Here is an 18,042-nt window from a genome sequence, read left to right on the forward strand (position 1 = left end):
GCGACGATGTGGTCTGGCCGGCGGCGGCGATTTTGACCAGACTTTGGTCCTTCTGGCTGATCACGGCCGCTGTCACGATGGTAACTGCGGTCGTCGTAGCGGCGGTCGTTGTGGCGTCGGTCGTCGGGGCGGTTATCGTAGCGGCGTGTTGGGCGATGAGTGCCCGCATCCTCGTTGAAGCGCACCTCGGCTTCCTCGGCGTCGGCGTACTGGTTAGCGGTCGTGATCATCTCGCCAATTCATGTGGGCGGCTTGCGGTTGAATTTGGAGCGAAGCTTGCGGTGATGGAGTCCTTGGATGAAGGCGGTGCCATATATGGTATGAGCCCATTATGACATATATGGTACGAGTCCATCAATTCTCTGATTGAGGAATTGAGAACAAACGTGGGCCAGATCAAAACTACTTTGTCTGGGCTAGATCAAGCCCGCTTTTTGTCTGGGCTAGATTAAGCCCGTTTTTTGTCTGGACAAGTGACGGCATGCTAAAATTGGGCATGGCGGCCCGAATGAGCGGAGCACTGTGGCCCATCTAGGGTTTTGATCTGTCGTGTGTTACAGCCGGACTTGGGCCCCACCTGTCCGCCGTTGACATCGAGGCGCCGCGGCTGGAAGGAACACTTTCTCCTTTCTCCGGCGTTTTTCCCACGGCCACCGCGCAAAAACCCCGCGGGGAAATTTTGCTCGGCAGCTCGGCCCGCCCGCCCCCTGCCCCCCTCAAGTCTCGCCCCTGCCCGCGACGACTCGCCGGAGAGGTGAGGCTCTGGCCTCTGAGATTTCCGGTGAGGCGGTGACATGTACGCCGACACAATGAAGGGTCATCAACCCAAAGGGCGCACAGGGGACGACGACATCTTCAAAAGGCTCGCGGATGCCTGGCCGACATACTTTCCCGAGGTGGCCGAGGTCGGGCTATCGGAGTCCGACCATGGTCTGCCTCGCCACCGCCTTGACTGAATCCTTCTCCACGCTCGAGGTGGCGGAAGTCCTTTTCTCACGGGTAAATACGCGCGCCCAATCTCCTGTTTAGTTTAGCGCCTTCATCTCCTGTTTTGTGTGTGATTTAGTTGGTGGTATTCTGTGTTGGTTACTAGAGAATGGTCGAGATTTCATAATTTTGGATCATATATGGACGGTGGTATTTGTTGTGGTATGTGTACTGGTGAAACGAGGAGGATTTTCGCGCATTGGGGGTTCGCTCGCTCTCGGGAATGTTATCAAAGTTGCATCACAAACACTTGTTCAGAAGTTTGCAGGATCGATGATTAGTGTTCATTTACTTTAACTTTCTAGTGTCTTAAAAAAGGTAACTAGTGCCAGGTATTTAATATGGTTAATCATAGTTAGGACCATATGTTAGCGTCCAACTCCATTAGAAGCAAAACACCAAGCACTAGATGTAGTACCGGGCCAACCGCAGGAGGTTACAGGGAGAAAGTACAGGACTAGAGACTAGCAGAGATACATGAGGGGAATTCAGAAGGATGAAGAGTTCTAGAGGTCAAAGAAGAATAGTAAAAGGGAATGATTCACTTCTGTTTCAGTCGACTGATGCCTTATCGTGCTGCTGTTTCCCTGTAGTTCCTCCTGGCAAGCCCAATGGCCCACTCCCGATCCCATGTTAATTATAGGGAGAACATGAACCAGTTGTTGAAACCGTCACTCATACGGACCTAGCTATGGTTGGATGTTTTCAGAACTAGCCAATTGGTGCTTGTTTGTTATATGAGTTCCACTTTAAACTTGGTCTGATCTTCATGTGGCCATCCCTGCAATTCTTTTATTTGCTGCAACCTTTCAGGTTTAACTGAACTATGTATGCTGATAACTTGTAGCTCAACCCACTTTACCTGACTACTTTAGTAAAATTGTTTCCACCAGATAAGCACCAATATGAAGCAATCAGCTATAGCATCACCACACTTTTGCTGCCTTAGATCTCCGGTGAGCTCATGATTAATCTCTGGAACTAGAGCTTTCACAGGCAAACTTGATAAGCTTGACACAGTAGTATTGCTAACAAGAAGTGCAGTCTTGAGTAAGCAATTAATCACCAAGTGCTCTGCCTACACATTCACTTAGGTCTGGTTCCCATCAAGCTAATTACCAATATCAATATTTATAGCTTTGGTTTTTTTGACAATGACAAACGGTGCATCTCCTGTATAAGGTGCAGCTCTCACTTCCAGTGTCAATATTCAACTGATCAGATTTAGTAACCAATACAAAGGAACTATGCAACTCATTATCTTGATTAAGTGGTCATGCGTGAGGTTTTTCCAAATTTAGGATTAAGGTTCCCTATCTGCTTGTGCAAGAGTTTGTAATATGCAGCCTGTTCTGACAAAAGGGGTACAGTTTATTCTTCCTAAGTCCCTTGTGATATGCCTACTCTAAGGCCAATGCACAAGGCATAGTATGGTATAAATTATGGATATTGGAATACTAACCTGTCTGTAGAATTGTAATTTGTAGAGTACATCACAACAGAGATGCATTTTTTTTCAAGTAAATGCTTCTTTGCAGTTTTGTGATACTGCTGTAGACAATATAATCGTTTCAAAGTCAGCCTCATTGATATCTTCTGAAAGTTTAACAGAACAAGTATACCTTTGGAGTTTTCTATTTCTTAAAGCATGAGAGCATAAGAGCCTCTAGCACAATTAATGGTTGTCTGCCTTACATTAAAAGGGCGTACCCAGTGCAGAGAGCTCCCGCTCTGTGCAGGGTCTGGGGAAGGGTGTCAGTGGCAAGCCTTACCCTCACCTGTGCAATGCGAGGAGGCCGCGACTCGAACCCGGGACCTTCTGGTCACAGGCGGTAAGACTCTACCGCTTGCACATACCATGTTTTTTTTAAGTGTATATTATACTTGAGGCCTTCAAGGTTTACCACATGTGCTATGTATTTCAGAACTCTTTAGCAGCTTTTTTCTAGGTGCTGTATGATTTCTTGTATGATCATAGTGAAAGAGTACATATTGTAAATGCAGGAACTCACCCCGCTTGGCTCATGTGCTTTACTTCTATGTGCACAGATTGAAGATGATGGCAATGACATCATATGTCTTCCAATTGATTTCCAGCAGCTTCAGGAGATGTGTGTGTTTATTAAAGATAAACTCAATGAATCCCCAAAAGAAGCCTTGCTTTGCGTGGGAGTTGCAGCTGATCTGGTTGATGTCTATTCATCTTATAATTTACTAGTATGGTAGTGGACCATATGCTACTTCCATTCAATGTATGTTTATTCTAGATATTGTTTCAGGCTCTGCGCTCGAGCAAAATCAACAAGATCTTTTTGAACGCAAAATTCAACAAGAGCAATATCAGGTTTTACAACACGGGGCCGGTTATTGCATTAAAGCAACTAAAAGCAGCCTTTATTAGTAAATCACTTCCTGCCTTTATTCATGTGTTTTATATTTTATTAGTGTGCATATAATTACTGATGTGTGGATTTTCGTTTCCCTTTGTAGAGAAGCTTATCACAGTGCATGGTACTGTGCTCAAAGTCAGCCCTGTAAAACCTCTTGTTCAGCAGCTGGAATTCCGATGCATGAAGTGTGGTAAAGAAATCCCCCGTATGTTCTGTGATGGGAAATTTTCTCCTCCAATGTCCTGTATCATTCAGGGATGCAAGAGCAGGAGCTTTATCCCAGATAGATCTAGTGCACAGCTGGTGGATTTCCAGAAAATTAGGCAAGGGACAAGTAAACTCATCTGAGTTTTCCTCCACTTGTATTGTGCTAAAAGCTTTACTTTTCTTATGTTCCCATCCAGAATACAGGAGCTTGCAAGTGCTGACAACCACGAAGAGGGCCGAGTACCACGGACCGTAGAGTGTGAGCTTACAGAAGACCTCGTTGATTGTTGCATCCCTGGAGAGATCGTAACAGTAACTGGAATTGTGAAAGTGCTTAACAACTATATGGATGTTGGAGGAGGTACATGCAAAGTGGCTACAATAGTGCTCTTTTCTTAAATTTCCTTGTGATACTTCACTAATGGTTTCAACAATAAATTTATTTGTCAAAAGTTGTTAGTCTGTTTAGATCCTTGGATTATCTATGCTATATCTAGAGTAATATAGCATTGTCAACCTTTTGTTTTATTTGTTCATTTATTTGGAAGTCTAGCTCTGGGCGCTATGGACTGGGCATAAGTAGTTCATTAGAAGTATTTAATGTGATGCATATTACTCTTACAGAAACCTATATGTATTTGTCAACATAAGGACATCTCTATTACTTTATGTTGCTAAAACATTCCCTATTTCCTGTGTTCCATTATTTCTTGTAGTTTCTTGAATTTAAGACTCAAGAATATTGATAATATGAGGAGATGGAGAAAACAAAGTAGTGATTAGGTTTAGTTGTTGTGTCCTTATATTCAGGTCCTTCATGCACATGCTAGTAAGCACTAGAGACACTTGTTTTGTTCTACACAAATTGTTTGAGCTTTCACTTTTTTTAATTTAGAGCACTTTGTTTGAATATTTAATAGATCTATAACTAATATCTTCAGGAAAGTCCAGAATCAGTAATAAGGGTTTATACTACCTGTACCTGGAGGACAGTTTCAGTAAGAAAGTCGAAGTTCCATGCTGTTTCAGACAGAAATTCAGGCTAGTGGAATTTGTCATTTTAAGTCTTGTACTGAAAAGGATGATTTCGCTGTCAAATATAGAGAAAGATATGGTGCCGATGTATTTCGCCAAATACTTCAATCCTTTTGTCCCTCTATCTATGGGCATGAACTTGTAAAAGGTATTTTCTAGCCCCTGTATTATATCGGAGTTACAAGATATTTCTGCCGGTTATTTAATGTTGTTATGAAATCTTCTATTCAATCTGCTCTATTGTCCCAATATTTGAAGATGTGATATTGTGAAATCTCTTGCCCCCTTCAATTTCTGTCTATAAGAGTGCATCACAATCTGAAGAAATTCAATAGTTGAGGGGCTAACAAAGCCATTATCAGCTGCAGTTACTTTAGGATGCCTATGGAAAATGGTCAAGGCACTCCTTTTAGTCATCCAGGCCTGCTGATTTCATTTCTCTCTTATTTGCATATGATTGCTCGATATAACTAAATTCATGTACACTGATTTTCAGCTGGTATCACACTCGCTCTTTTTGGCGGTGTGCAGAAGAACTCAATGGATCAAAACAAGGTCCCTGTTCGTGGAGATATTCATGTTATTGTAGTTGGTAATTTCTTTGTTTACCATAAATCCTGTCAGAACTTCCATAGTGTTGTTCATGATGCGATTATGCTCTTGCTTAAAATACTACAGGTGATCCAGGGTTAGGCAAGAGCCAACTCCTCCAAGCTGCAGCCGCTGTTTCCCCATGAGGAATATATGTATGTGGGAATATGACAACAAAGGCTGGCCTAACTGTTGCAGTGGTTAAAGATTCTATGACAAATGATTATGCATTTGAGGCTGGTAACCATAAAACATATATTCCTTCATTATAATTTTTTAAGCTCTCTGTTCAAAATCGTGTCTTAATGATGGCATTTTTTTCTTCTTGTCATACCAATTGCTGTTCTAAGTGCTCGTGGTTTTAGAATTTGCAATGCGATCAAAATAAAGTTGGGTCCTTGACTCACAGGTGCCATGGTCCTTGCTGATCGTGGAATATGCTGTATTGATGGTTTGATAAAATGTTTGCAGAGCATCAGGTATTACAATTATTTTAAACCTTATGAAGGTTTTCGATGAAGTGTTCACTGGTGATGGAATTCTGTGAAAAATCTTTGTTTTTTCAAGTTCTATCTATATAGACTGCAATGAACAATTGAAATTCTATCAAAGAAGAATGAACAATGTGTGGATTTACATATTTGTAAGCTGTGATCCATTCATCAGCAACATCAAGCATGGTACGAGAGAGGCATGAATTAATTACGTGCATGCAGTGACATGCAAACCTTCAGAGTGATACAGCCGGAACAAGAGAGGCTAGGACCCAGTTTGACCCCACATAGCTCCGTCCGTGCTTCTAATCGTGGGCTAACGGGCTATTTGACACGGCTCCAGTAGCAGAAGTGACGAGAAGCTGTAGCAAACACCACAAAAAGCTAAACTATTTTTTTTTGTACGGAAGAGGAGTGACCAATACCAGAGTAAGGGTACGTACGTACCTCAGCCAGAGGTATAACGACACATATTTCAAATCCCCGAAAGGTCATAAGAAACAAGGCGCACTAAATGGGCGGACACTAAGCCTTGGGGCGAGGACTCCATGCGCCACAAGTCTCCTAGAGTAACTCGATGGCAAGGACTCAGTTGTGCCCAGGTCACGCAAGCCATCGAGTCGCGAGACATAACTAGAAAGTTTATTAGTCTATGTTTATTAGAATCCTACATCTGACTACCCAGGGCTTGTCCATGCTTTGATCCCATCCCACAGCATACATCCTCATTTTTTTTACCGGGCAAGGGGGGGCCGGAGCCCACTATGGCCAATACATGGCTCCGCCGGTGCTGGTGAGGAAGTTCACATGCCTATCTAATTGTGTTTCTGTTTCTGGTTCTCAGGCTTTACTTGAAGCCATGGAGCAGCAATGTGTTTCTGTTGCAAAGGCTGGCCTTGTAGCAAGTTTATCAGCTCGTACTTCAGTGTTGGCAGCTTCAAATCCTATTGGTGGTCATTATGAGTGCGTTAATATTTTCCATCCTACTTATTGAAAAACTTGTTATTTCTCTCCATTCATTGTTCTTGATTGGTCATCCCCATTCATTCTTTTTTTTTAAAACGATATGCTGATGCCATGTACTGTTAAGGCTGAGAATGATACCTGTCATTCTTGACCACTCATCTCCGTTCACCTTTTTTTTTAAAGAAATACTGATAGCATCTACCGTTAAAGACAGATGTATGTGGAATTATTCTAGTAGTTTAGGTGGTCTAGAGTGGTTTGTGGTGGTGATTTTATCATATGAAACATTACTTGATTGAACTTTTAACTTTGGTCCTAAACTGCGAGTTTGCAACTGAAGAACTGAACTCGAAGTAAAACCATTCATCTGTTGATATTTTGTGGTGTAGTTTGTCCCAATTCACTTCTCTTGGCCATTGGTAGTTTATGCGATTGACATTGATGTCAAGTATACTTATCCCTTCTCTCTCTCTTTTTATTTTTGCTTTGTTTTTACTGAGGATTCAAGCCTTAATTCCCATGGCTATTATATGCCCATTTTAGTGCCATCTAAATACACTGTTTGTTGCAGTCGAGCAAAAACAGTGAACGAGAATCTGAAGATGAGTGCTGCCCTCCTTTCTCGGTTTGACTTGGTGTTTATTCTACTTGACAAGCCAGATGAGTCACTAGATAAAAGAGTGTCAGACCATATAATAGCTGTAAGTGGCTGTCAGACATGTTTGCCAATTCATATCTCACAAAGCATAGTGACATTCTCATGTAATGCATTGAATCTATAGTTTGTAAGAATGATTTTGTCTTACCGAACATACTACTTATTGAATTACTAAGCCAAAATTTCCTGCAAGCAGCTCCATACCAATGATCTTGCTAATTTCAGACCCAACAAGAGGATTAGAACAGGTTATTATTACATATTGTTGTGTTTTTTTTAATCTATTGTACAAGTGAAGTGTAAGCCATTGTTCATGTTCTGGAACTTTGCTCAGTGTCACGATTTAATGGTGATCTGGGGCTTGGATTTAGTGGAAATTCAGTAGCCTCAAGACTGAGGCTACACCCAGAGAAATACAAGGGTTTCACTCCATTAGCTGGGCAACTTCTTCGCAAATATATATCTTATTCAAGAGAACATGTCTTCCCCCGGTATCTTGTTATTATTGTACTTTTAGTTACGTTAAAAAAAAATGTGTACTTTTAGCACAAGTGCAATGCAAAGAGCAGTTTACTTTTTATGCCTTATTATGCCCTTTCTCATTCACTTTTCTCCCCTCTTTAAGAATGTCAAAGGCAGCAGCTGCAATTCTGAAACACTTTTATTTGAAGTTGAGAAACCGCAGCACTTCTGCTGATGGTACACCCATCACAGCCAGGCAGTTAGAAAGCCTAGTCAGATTAGCTGAAGCTCGTGCTCGCGTGGATCTAAGAGATGAAGTGACTGAAGAAGACGCTCAGGTAAAATAACTGAGTATTTGAGTTATGCAGAAACTGTTTAGAGCCATAGTTAGACAGTCCACATTTTCCACTGCGGCTTTGTCATTTAACATTCTTGCCATGTTAGTAGAATGCAACTTAGAAAATCTCACAAGAACACATGCTTTATGGTCATAATTGCCGAAATCGAAATGTTTATTGACTAGTTGCAATGTGTCATGTGGGGCAAGTCCTTCACAAGGTGCGGCAAAAGGGCAGCGACCACATCAGGCCATGGCAGTGGTTGATCAGGCCCAAACAGGCAGGTCTAGAACTTAGCCAAGGAGTCTATCAATTTGAGCGATTTAAGAATAAGATGGAGTGAATTTAGGAGTTTGTTTGGGGAGCTTTGGCTGCAGGCCTGTCGGCACAACAGATTGAATCAAGAATGATTTAGCCTACCCTCTATCCCTCTCTAATCAAAATAAGGAGCCGAGGGGTAAAACCTCGCTCCAATCCTAGTCGCGACTATGATCTTCATAGTCGAGGCTCGCCGCCCACTCCCCCATCATTGCCTCCATACCGGCGACACAACACAATGGACCCAAGATCTAAGGATCATAAGATTTTACAGAACTCTCTTCAATCCATTCTGCTTGTTGAACTGCTTTGTCTATTAGAATAGGCTTTTGTAAAATATTTTCACCATGAAACCTGGGGTTATGCGCCACTAGCTAAGAGATATGGGGTTCATGATGCCTACGCCTGAGTGTAGCTCTTTTCCAGCCAAACACATGTCTGTCAACAAAATACAATTGTACGCAGCAGCATGAGGCATATTATTTTAATGTTCAATTTGTCATGTGGCACTTAGCAGGATGTTGTTGATATCATGAAAGAATCTCTGTATGACAAATATGTTGATGAACATGGTTATGTCGATTTTGCTCGGAGCGGTGGGATGAGCCAACCGAAGGAGGCAAAGAGGTTTCTGAATGCATTAAACAAGGAATCTGAGTTGCAGCAAAAAGACTGCTTTTCAAAAATCGTAAGTGATGTGGCAAATCTTCCTTTTAAGTTCAATTACCATTCGGAATCTGCTCTGTTTGGAAGAAAAGCCACTACTGCATTTTGAGCATTTTTCTTTTCTTGTAACTTTTTCTTTACAAAAGAAAAAAAATCACATTCTCTTGTAAACTTGTTTTTTTCTGCACTTAACAAAAAACACACGCACATTCTTGAAATTTCTGTGTGAGCATTTTTGGTCAATTAAACAGGAAAATCTATTTGTGGCTTGTTTGCACAAAAATAACACATGCATACCTTTTGTGCCTTTTTCCTAATTCCTGACGCTGTCCTCATGTTCTATCATTTTGCCGAGTACCAGGAGCTTTTCACCTTAGCTGATAAGATCAGCTTGCGAGTTCCAGACTTGGACGCTCTTGTAGAAAAGATGGACATTGAAGGTTTCCTTATTAAAAAAGGATCAGGGATGTATCAGGTAAAGTTCTACAGATCTGATTAGGGCCAAGAAGTTATAGCATTGCTCTTGGTCTGAATAAGATGCTGTTTTATACAGCAGATTCATGATCAGACTTGCGTAACTGAGAATATGACATAGCTTCTTTTTATAAACAGCTGGTGACTGCGTCATATTAACAATGCCAGCCAACGAGGTCAAGATGGTGAGTTTTCTTGAATGAAACTATAATTTGCACAGGATTTGTCTGTACTAGTTAGTATCCGATCTTACGCATGCCTGCTTCAGGATGATCTCCAGACACTCTGGACCCCTCCCGTGACAGATGTATGGTTTGGAGGCTATGCGTATCCTCATGGCTGCGCACATACGTGCTGCAATGTACAGGCGACTGAAGTGCACGCGTCGCAGGATGACCACTAACTTTGATAGCTTGATGTATGCCATGGTTTGGATATGATATTATTGTGAAGCAGGAACCCTCTATGGCCGTTATTAGTTTATAGATTTTCAAGCTTGCCGATGTAACATCCAGAATTTTATATGATGTATTTTGTGGCCCTTGCACTATCCGATCACATGGAAAACATGGTAATGACTTCAAAAACGGCAGGCTGTTTTTTCGGCCACGGCACGCTCACCTCCCCCATCTCCCTCTAGCGCACGTGGTGGGTCCTATGGGTCCTATCAGCGCACTATCAACCGTGCCCACCACACCCCCTTCTCCAACTCTGGTGGGTTTAGAAGAGAAGGGGTCTGGAGGAAGGCTGTCCGGGCGGTGGGGACGACGAGAGGGTGGTTTAGGGCCCTGGCGGCGGTGGAGGTGGCTGAGCCAGGTTGGGACAGGGGAGCTCAATGGCCATGGCGTTGGTGGGAGTGGGGGAGAAGGTGGCTGCCGTATGCATACTAGGTTTTCGTTGGAGCTCTGATGAAACCCTAGCGCGCCGCGGTGGAACGCTGGGCAGCGGCAGGGGCGAGGGGCCGGAGAGGAGTTGGGGCGCCTGTAAATTACCCCCTCAGCCATCGTAATTGTTGCTGTTACTGTGCGCTTCAGTGCTTAAGTTGCTATTTGGATAGTTCTGCGACACCATTAAAAAAAAACCTGGCTTTTCAGAACAGAAATTATTTCTTGTTCCAGGTACCACCATTGCCATTGCAGATCGTCAGTTTGCTGTTACTGCGATTCAGTGCTTGAATTGCTATCTTGATAGTTCTATAACACACAAAAAAGGCTTTTCAGAAATCAGAATAGACAATTATTTCTCCAATTCCATTGCTGATCGTGGGGCTTTAGTTGACATCGTTCCCGAAATTGACTGGGGACAGGAGGAAAACTTACCCAGTACCCTTCCTGCTCTGGGTCATTTTGGTCGACGTACTGACATTATGAAAGCATTTTAGAAATATTTTAAAAATGTAACTTGGTGAACGAGGCATTAAGGATTGCTAGTGGGTAGATTTCTTCTTACGAAACAATCTTCAAACCCAGGCTACTTGGCTAGGGCAAAACAAACAACAGGGCAATACAATATCAAAACATACAGCTCATTGAACCGGCACATGCTGATTGCATATTAATATCTTCAAAATGGAAACAAAACTCTCGATAGCAATGTTAACAAAAAATACAGCTCAGAACTAACATCTCTGTTGCTAGCACAACTTTAAGTTTGATAATAGAGCCTTGACAGTTTGCTCCATTCTTGACTATCGAAAGGAATCTAAGACCTTGGCTTCTCCTTCTTTTCCTTGAAGAGTGCAAGCAGTGACACACCAGATACCTTCACAACCTTGAACCTGACACCAGGAATATCTCCCACAGCATGGCCCTTGCGACCGAATCCAGCGATCAACACCTCATCCTACAGAAAGAGAGATGGTTAGCTTTTTCATTACATAGATTTTACAGTTCATTACAAGGAGAATTGGTCAAGGAACATATACATTCTCCTCGATGTAGTTCAGGCAACCATCATTCGGCACAAAGGCAGCAATCTTCTTCCCATTCTTCACCAGCTGAACACGGGCACACTTACGGAATGGCAGAGTTTGGCTGCTTGGCCTCAATACCGCTACACAATGGAAGCAACACACCTTAGCCCAAGCACATAAAGTACAAGATAATAAAAGCACAAATCGTTCCCATGTCTGACATACATCTTCTCCAGAACGATGCCCTTGGCGTGAGATGATCCAGCAAAGGGTTTTTTCCACTCATTGCCCAAGTGGCTCTTCTTGTATGCTTTGTCAGCCCACCTCTGGTTCCTGCGGTGGGTCTTGAGCTTGCGCCCAGCTCCCATACCACGTGTCTTCCTGTGATGCGAATTCAAGACCAATATGTTAACACAGGTTCGGCAACTCATGACCACAATACTCCATGTCCATTGCATAAACATCACCATGATACACCCTACCATGCTAAAATCCATGTAGCAAATGCACAACAACATAGATACAATCATGCATAAAAATGCAACAATGTAAACAGTTAAGTACCTGAATTGTATCAGTGTTGCAAACAGACATCATTCCATCTAGTAGAACTGTAAACAGAAGCTACACACAAATCCATTCTTTTAGCTAGACCAAACAAGTACGATTAGCGCTCACTAGTAACATCATAACAAAAGGGCACAGGCAAAAACCTAACAATAACAAAACAGATCAACACAGAAGAGGAGATTCTTAAAGCGTCGGATACCACTGTAACAGAGGACTTGTATGCCACCACGCATAACCTCATGGACCCAAGCGATTGAATCCTGGAGCACATGGCTACACAGCGGCAACGGATTCGTGTAGCTTATGAATATGTTTAGCATTGACGGTGTATAATCTGATCAGCGCTGGACCGTCAATAAGCTCGGATTTTGCTTTTCGCCTCTAACCCGATTCCATTCTCTAATCACATAAGAAAACTGGCTAAATCACAAGCCACGCGGCGAAATCTACGCACCAACGCAAGAAAACAGAGGCTTTGATTAGGGCAAAGGAACGCCTCTAAACAACGAGCACGGGTGCAGGACACCGGAACGAGAAGGGGGAGACTCACCCCATGGCGGCGGAGGTAGGAGACCGGCTGTGAGGGTCGGCGACGCTGCGGCGGGACGGAAGCGACGGGCTTCGACTTCGAGGGCGGCGGCGGCTGCGGGAGTGAGGGGAGACGAGAAAGATTTATAGTAGGGTTGGCATGTTAGGGTTTGCTTGATCTGCGTCACGATTCGTGCTAGGGGGTGCTTCGGTCGTATCGTACGGTCGACATGTGAGCAAGATCATAGGTCGTGCGACTTCTTGGACTGAGCGATGAGCCCACATGTCAGAGTCAGATACGTGACCTTGAGCATCATAGGATTTCCTATGTTAACCTTTCTAAGTTCTAATCGAAGCGTATAAAAACAAGAACCTGATTTTACTCTTTCACATTAAAATGCACTTTAGATCAAGGCCCTAAAATTTTTAAACGCGTTCCCTGTAAGATCCCAATTGGATGGATTGCTAGTTGATTTTCTAAAACGTACAGAGAATTTTTGCAAAACTACCGAGGAGGTATTTTTAAACGCGTGCCCTGTAAAATCCCAGTTGGATGGATTGCTAGTTGATATTCTAAAACGTACAGAGAATTTTTGTAAAACTACCGAGGAGGTACGCGCGAGCAAATGGCCAAAGGGTGAAACGAGCCACATGCAATGCGCAAGACACAGAGATCAAACTCAGCTCAACGGGGGAAAACAGGAGCCCAAATGCTCCTATACTGATTTTTCAGGGTCATCAAAGTAGATTCTATGCCAAAAAAAAAAAACTCAATGAATGTGTCTGCACAGGACGCAACTAGATAATCCAGTATAACTGATGTCAGTGTTTCATGATTTCAATTGATATCACAAGGTGGCCTACCAAAAGGCATTCCAGGAAAGAAGAGAAGGCTCACAGAGCCACTAGAGCCTAGAGGGTACAACAATACATGAGACCACATGCACCTTTATTATGTCTCAGATGAAAAAGAAACATGCCTGATTGCAGCACAATCGACCTACAAACTTGCAGGTTGCAGCCATGGTCAGTCTGGTGAACGGCATAAAATATATCTTCCGGTACACTACTAGAACTTCATTGCTATGGTATGTTCTTGAGCACACACAATGGGATGAATGGATGTATCATGTCCAGGATAGGCACAAGTCATAAGTTCATTTATATGAATCCTAAAACCTCGTTGAAGTGTCAGTGGACCGACAAAATTGACTTCTGATTAGAGAAGAAATCAAGCGGCTTGAACTCTGGAGCTATTATTTACAGAGTTTGTTATGGCATACTAGGATCTCATTCTAGTCGTCATTCTGTGATGCAATGCTACACTTTTGGAACATGAATATCAGCAAGTGAAGAAATGAGATCTTCTCTTGATTGTGACCTCCGGCTTTGAAGTGTAGTCTGACCTCGGCTAGGGTTCCTCACACCACTGGAAAACTGCATCTGACCTAAGCTCCCAACAGAATAGCTGTGATAGGCGCCCAAGGATTGCCTCGAGGACTCCATAAGCTGAACACTGCTGCCTCCTAATCCATGGCTCATACCAAATGGATGAGGATCTGACCCAGCAACAGTAGGGCTCAGTGGTGTCTTTGTTCTTCCATCACCTGCAAAATTAAGAAAATTCAAATGTTTGATTATCTAGGCTAAGCTACAGTAAAGAAAAGTAAGATTCACAAATTTTTAAGAACTTAGATAGTTTGAATTGATGTGATGAAAATTATACTCATTCTGTGTAGTATCATTTCATAGAAAAGAGTCACAAGGATTAATGTGATATAATAGGTACATTTGAGGTAACATTACAAAGTTTAGTTCAAATGGCATTTCGTAACAAGTAAACTGGAGTGAAAACATGAAAAGTCCCGTGTCCTGCAAGTTCCACCACACAACAGTCTTTTGTAATGCTGATTCCTAGAAGGTTACATAGTAGAATATCGGAAACTAACAAAATGGCAAGAAGGTTGTGTGCGGAGACCCAGAAGTGTGTGTCTCTTCCATTTTCTAAAAAACAAAATGGCAAGTAGCTTTCCAACAAAACAAGTTAAGAACCCGTCTTAAAAAAAGTGTATCTAGCAGCCAACCAGGGCGAAATAATTCGAGTACTGCAGTCCTTACATGGTAGGTTAACTTTATACAGAAGGGGAGAAACCAAGATGGCAGGAACAAAATAAACAGAAAAACACACTTGCACATACCTGAACTAATGGGATTCCATAAATGTTTGAAAGGCAATCCCATACCAAGAACAGAACTGCCTCCAGAATTATGCCTATGAAGTGGCAGATAAGACTTGCGGAATGATCTTGGGATTGAATTGCTGACGCATAGCATGGCACATATGACCAACACAATTGAAATCAGAAACAATACTATGAGAATATTTGGGTTTATCTCCCGGTGCAGTATTCGGTATCCTTGAATATCTAGTCGTGAATATAATGCCTGACCAGCCTCCAACAAAGCAACTCCAAGTGTCCAAGTAATACTGCCAGAGCCGATTATCACCTGACTATCTTTAATCTGCAATCCCTCTCTCAGTAGTGAAGCAATATAAGGAGCTCTGAAGCAATATTGTTCTACAAAAGGCTGTGGAGGAACACTACTCTTTGCAACTTTCCATGGTTTTTCACAAAACTCCTGACCTCTTTTTAGAACATCAACTAGAGTCGCATCAGCAGTCAAATTAAAAAATTTAAAAACGACAAAGAAGCCAGACATAGCAAAAAACTGCCCATGTGGTTGGGGAAAGTTAGAAGCAAGAGCACAAGGATGAATATTACAATCAAGCCCTGGACTTGCACTGGACCACTCAGAAAGGTTGACTGTTACTTTTGCAAGAGCACTACATTCATTCCACTGAGGTGCTCCAACCAGTTCAACAGCTATTCCCTGCTTCTCTTTGCCAGTGTTCTTCTCACCAACACTGGGACTTCCATCTTGTTTTAATGGGTGGCAGTAAGAACAAACGTAATCTTCTTTGTATCCAGTCTGTAGACAGGGATGTTTGACTTGAACCTTGCCGTTACTAGCTGCTCCTCCCAACCTTTTCACTAGATGTGCTACAGATTTATCAAATGCATCATTTAACCCATAACCAGTAAGAGAATAAGCACTAAGGTGATGATCAACTGAACCAATACTCAGACGAATGCTTGTCTCATCCTGCACCGATTTATCATTCTCAAATGTAACCTGTAATGATGATCCACCTAAATCAAGTGAACCATATGTCATTTTAGATGATGAGGTGCCAAGCATATTCATGTGGTGGTTAAGAGCTATCCATCCATAATAAGCTTCATCCATGCCACTAATGATCTTAACTCTGTCTCTACTACATAAAAATGATGAATTGTTCAGAATATCCCAGGCCTTATCCAGGAGCCACTCTGAATCTGCACTAGGTAGCTTGCGGACACCAGCAGTAGCATATAGAAAAAGTGGAGTGTGTTTGTGTGCATGTCTAGGGATCAATTTCTCAGCCATTTGAAGAAGGGGCTCTATTGCCTTCTTCAATCCGGATTCATTGTGAACGAGCTTGCTCAATCCAGGTTCTGTCTCCATTCGCTGATATAATCGGGTTAATTTACCAGATTTCTTCTTAGGAGCATTCCCTAAAGGTCTCAAAACAATAGGAAATGCATTTGCGTCATTATGATTAATATGCCATTCATAGACATAAACTCTTGTACCAGTGCTGCCACAATCAAGAACCACATAGTATTCAGAGCTTCCTTCAGAGAGGAACACATGGAAATATCTCCAAGAACCATATGCAAAGAACACCAATAAGATCAGTGCAATAGCACATCCGGCTGCTCTCATGCATTTCTTTCTATTTGTCGGTGATGATGGGGGTGTTCTTTCTTTTGAAAAGCTTGCCACAGCACCATCTCTTTGAAGCATGCGGACAGGTTTTGCACGCCCTGAGCTCAGATCACTGCCAACACTAGAGCCCCTTTCCAAAGCATCAATTCTAGTGAAGGTCGGCAGATCTTGAAGAGAAGAAGAAAGACGCATAGTTGCGTCTTCCGCAGTCAGGGCAGCCGTTATTACAAAATTTTACCAGCCAGGGGCAAGAAGCTGGGAAAATTAGCATAACCAGCAGCGGAGTAAGATACAGGCACCTCTATGGCTCTATGCAACCTCGGCCTGCAGATAGGTTCAAAAGTTAGCTTGCAAACTAACGCTGTGACATCAAATCAATAAATAAAAAAATTGAAATGCACTGCCATGCTGGACATCAAGGCAATATTCTCATTTTCAGAAGAGTACAAAATTAGGTTTCCAGCTCCTCAGCTAGGAATACCATGCCTTAAAAGACGAAGACATCCTCTAAACTGAAACCTTGGAGTAAGGTCACTACCAATCCACGAACAACACCAACATCTATCTATAATATAACACGCGAAGACAAAAGACAAAGAGCCCTAAAAGGCTAAAACTCAATCCTAGCTTTCCACCATTCATCCAACCCACACTGCACCAAATCACAACCGACGAACCAGCAGTTCCATCCTAGCAACGAGCCAAAGCCGCAAGTTTTCCCTGGTTAACTGGCACCCAGCATCGATACCACAAACCGCCGATCCCAACCACTGATCCAAGCGAACGGCAACTACCCCCCAAGCAGTAAGATCTAGCCGCGCGCCCCAGCCCCGGGATAGAAACCGGCAGCCTACCCGCGGCCGGATCGGATCTGGCGAGGGCCCAAGCGATCCAGAGAGGAGTTCCGTGACTCACCCGTTGGGGCGGCCGCCCGCGATCGCCGGCGGCGGCGGCGGAGGGGGCAGGCAGACGTGCAGGGGCGCTGGGCCAGGAAGGGCGGGCGGGCGGGCGGGCGCCGAGGGTAGGTGGAGGGGCCTGCGGCGCGGCGGCCGAGCCGGCGGGGCGGCGGCGGCGGCGGCGGCGGTGACTGGTGAGGTGGAAGCACGCAAAGGCAAGGCGGGGAGGGCGAGCTCCTGCCTGCGCCTGAGCCTGCGTGGCTGCGTCCGCAGCGGCGCTGCGACGGAATGAGATGGGCGTGACGAGTGACCCACTTGGGCGGACTTGTAGCAGCAGCGCAAGGACGGGACGGCGCAGCAGCCACTGCTTCCTGCCGCTCGTGTCATGAGCTCGGGGCGGCGACGACCCAAGCGAACTCGACGGGCTCAAAATGGTATCAACGGCCCACCAATGACGGTCCAGGCCCAAATATTTTTTTTTGGGGGAACGGTCCAGGCCAAAATCAACTAGTAACCGTTGTCTTTGAATGGTAGCCCCCAAAGGCCACTATGTCTATTTGCAGCCCATATAGATAGATGAGCCTTTTACGCCAGTGCCATTAAAAAAGATGGCATAATCGTCAATGCCCCTATAAAGTTGGGTCTATCACTGTCGTCCCTGGGTTTGGAAACTTCTTTCGCCCAAGCCATTCCGTCGCCTCTCCGCTTGTTTTTCGTCG

At 43.6% G+C, this 18,042-nt stretch overlaps 1 protein-coding gene and 2 pseudogenes across 1 annotated transcript; 1 reads left to right on the forward strand and 2 right to left on the reverse strand.

Moving 5' to 3' along the window:
* Nucleotides 1-643: 643 nt before the first annotated feature.
* LOC136516531 (probable DNA helicase MCM8) lies at nucleotides 644-10,136 on the forward strand (annotated as a pseudogene).
* Nucleotides 10,137-11,111: 975 nt separating this feature from the next.
* On the reverse strand, nucleotides 11,112-12,738 carry LOC136518071 (small ribosomal subunit protein uS12-like; annotated as a pseudogene).
* A 640-nt stretch (nucleotides 12,739-13,378) lies between these two features.
* LOC136515087 (probable apyrase 7) lies at nucleotides 13,379-17,637 on the reverse strand. Its single transcript, XM_066508772.1, has 3 exons — nucleotides 17,343-17,637; nucleotides 14,795-16,751; nucleotides 13,379-14,203 (listed from the first exon to the last, which is right to left on the reverse strand). Exons 2-3 carry the CDS (start codon nucleotides 16,617-16,619, stop codon nucleotides 13,917-13,919), a joined length of 2,112 nt encoding a protein of 703 aa, XP_066364869.1. The 5' UTR covers nucleotides 16,620-16,751; nucleotides 17,343-17,637; the 3' UTR covers nucleotides 13,379-13,916.
* Between the last annotated feature and the right edge of the window lie 405 nt (nucleotides 17,638-18,042).

Source organism: Miscanthus floridulus, chromosome 17 (genome assembly GCF_019320115.1).
Source record: "Miscanthus floridulus cultivar M001 chromosome 17, ASM1932011v1, whole genome shotgun sequence".
Taxonomy (NCBI): Eukaryota; Viridiplantae; Streptophyta; class Magnoliopsida; order Poales; family Poaceae; genus Miscanthus; species Miscanthus floridulus.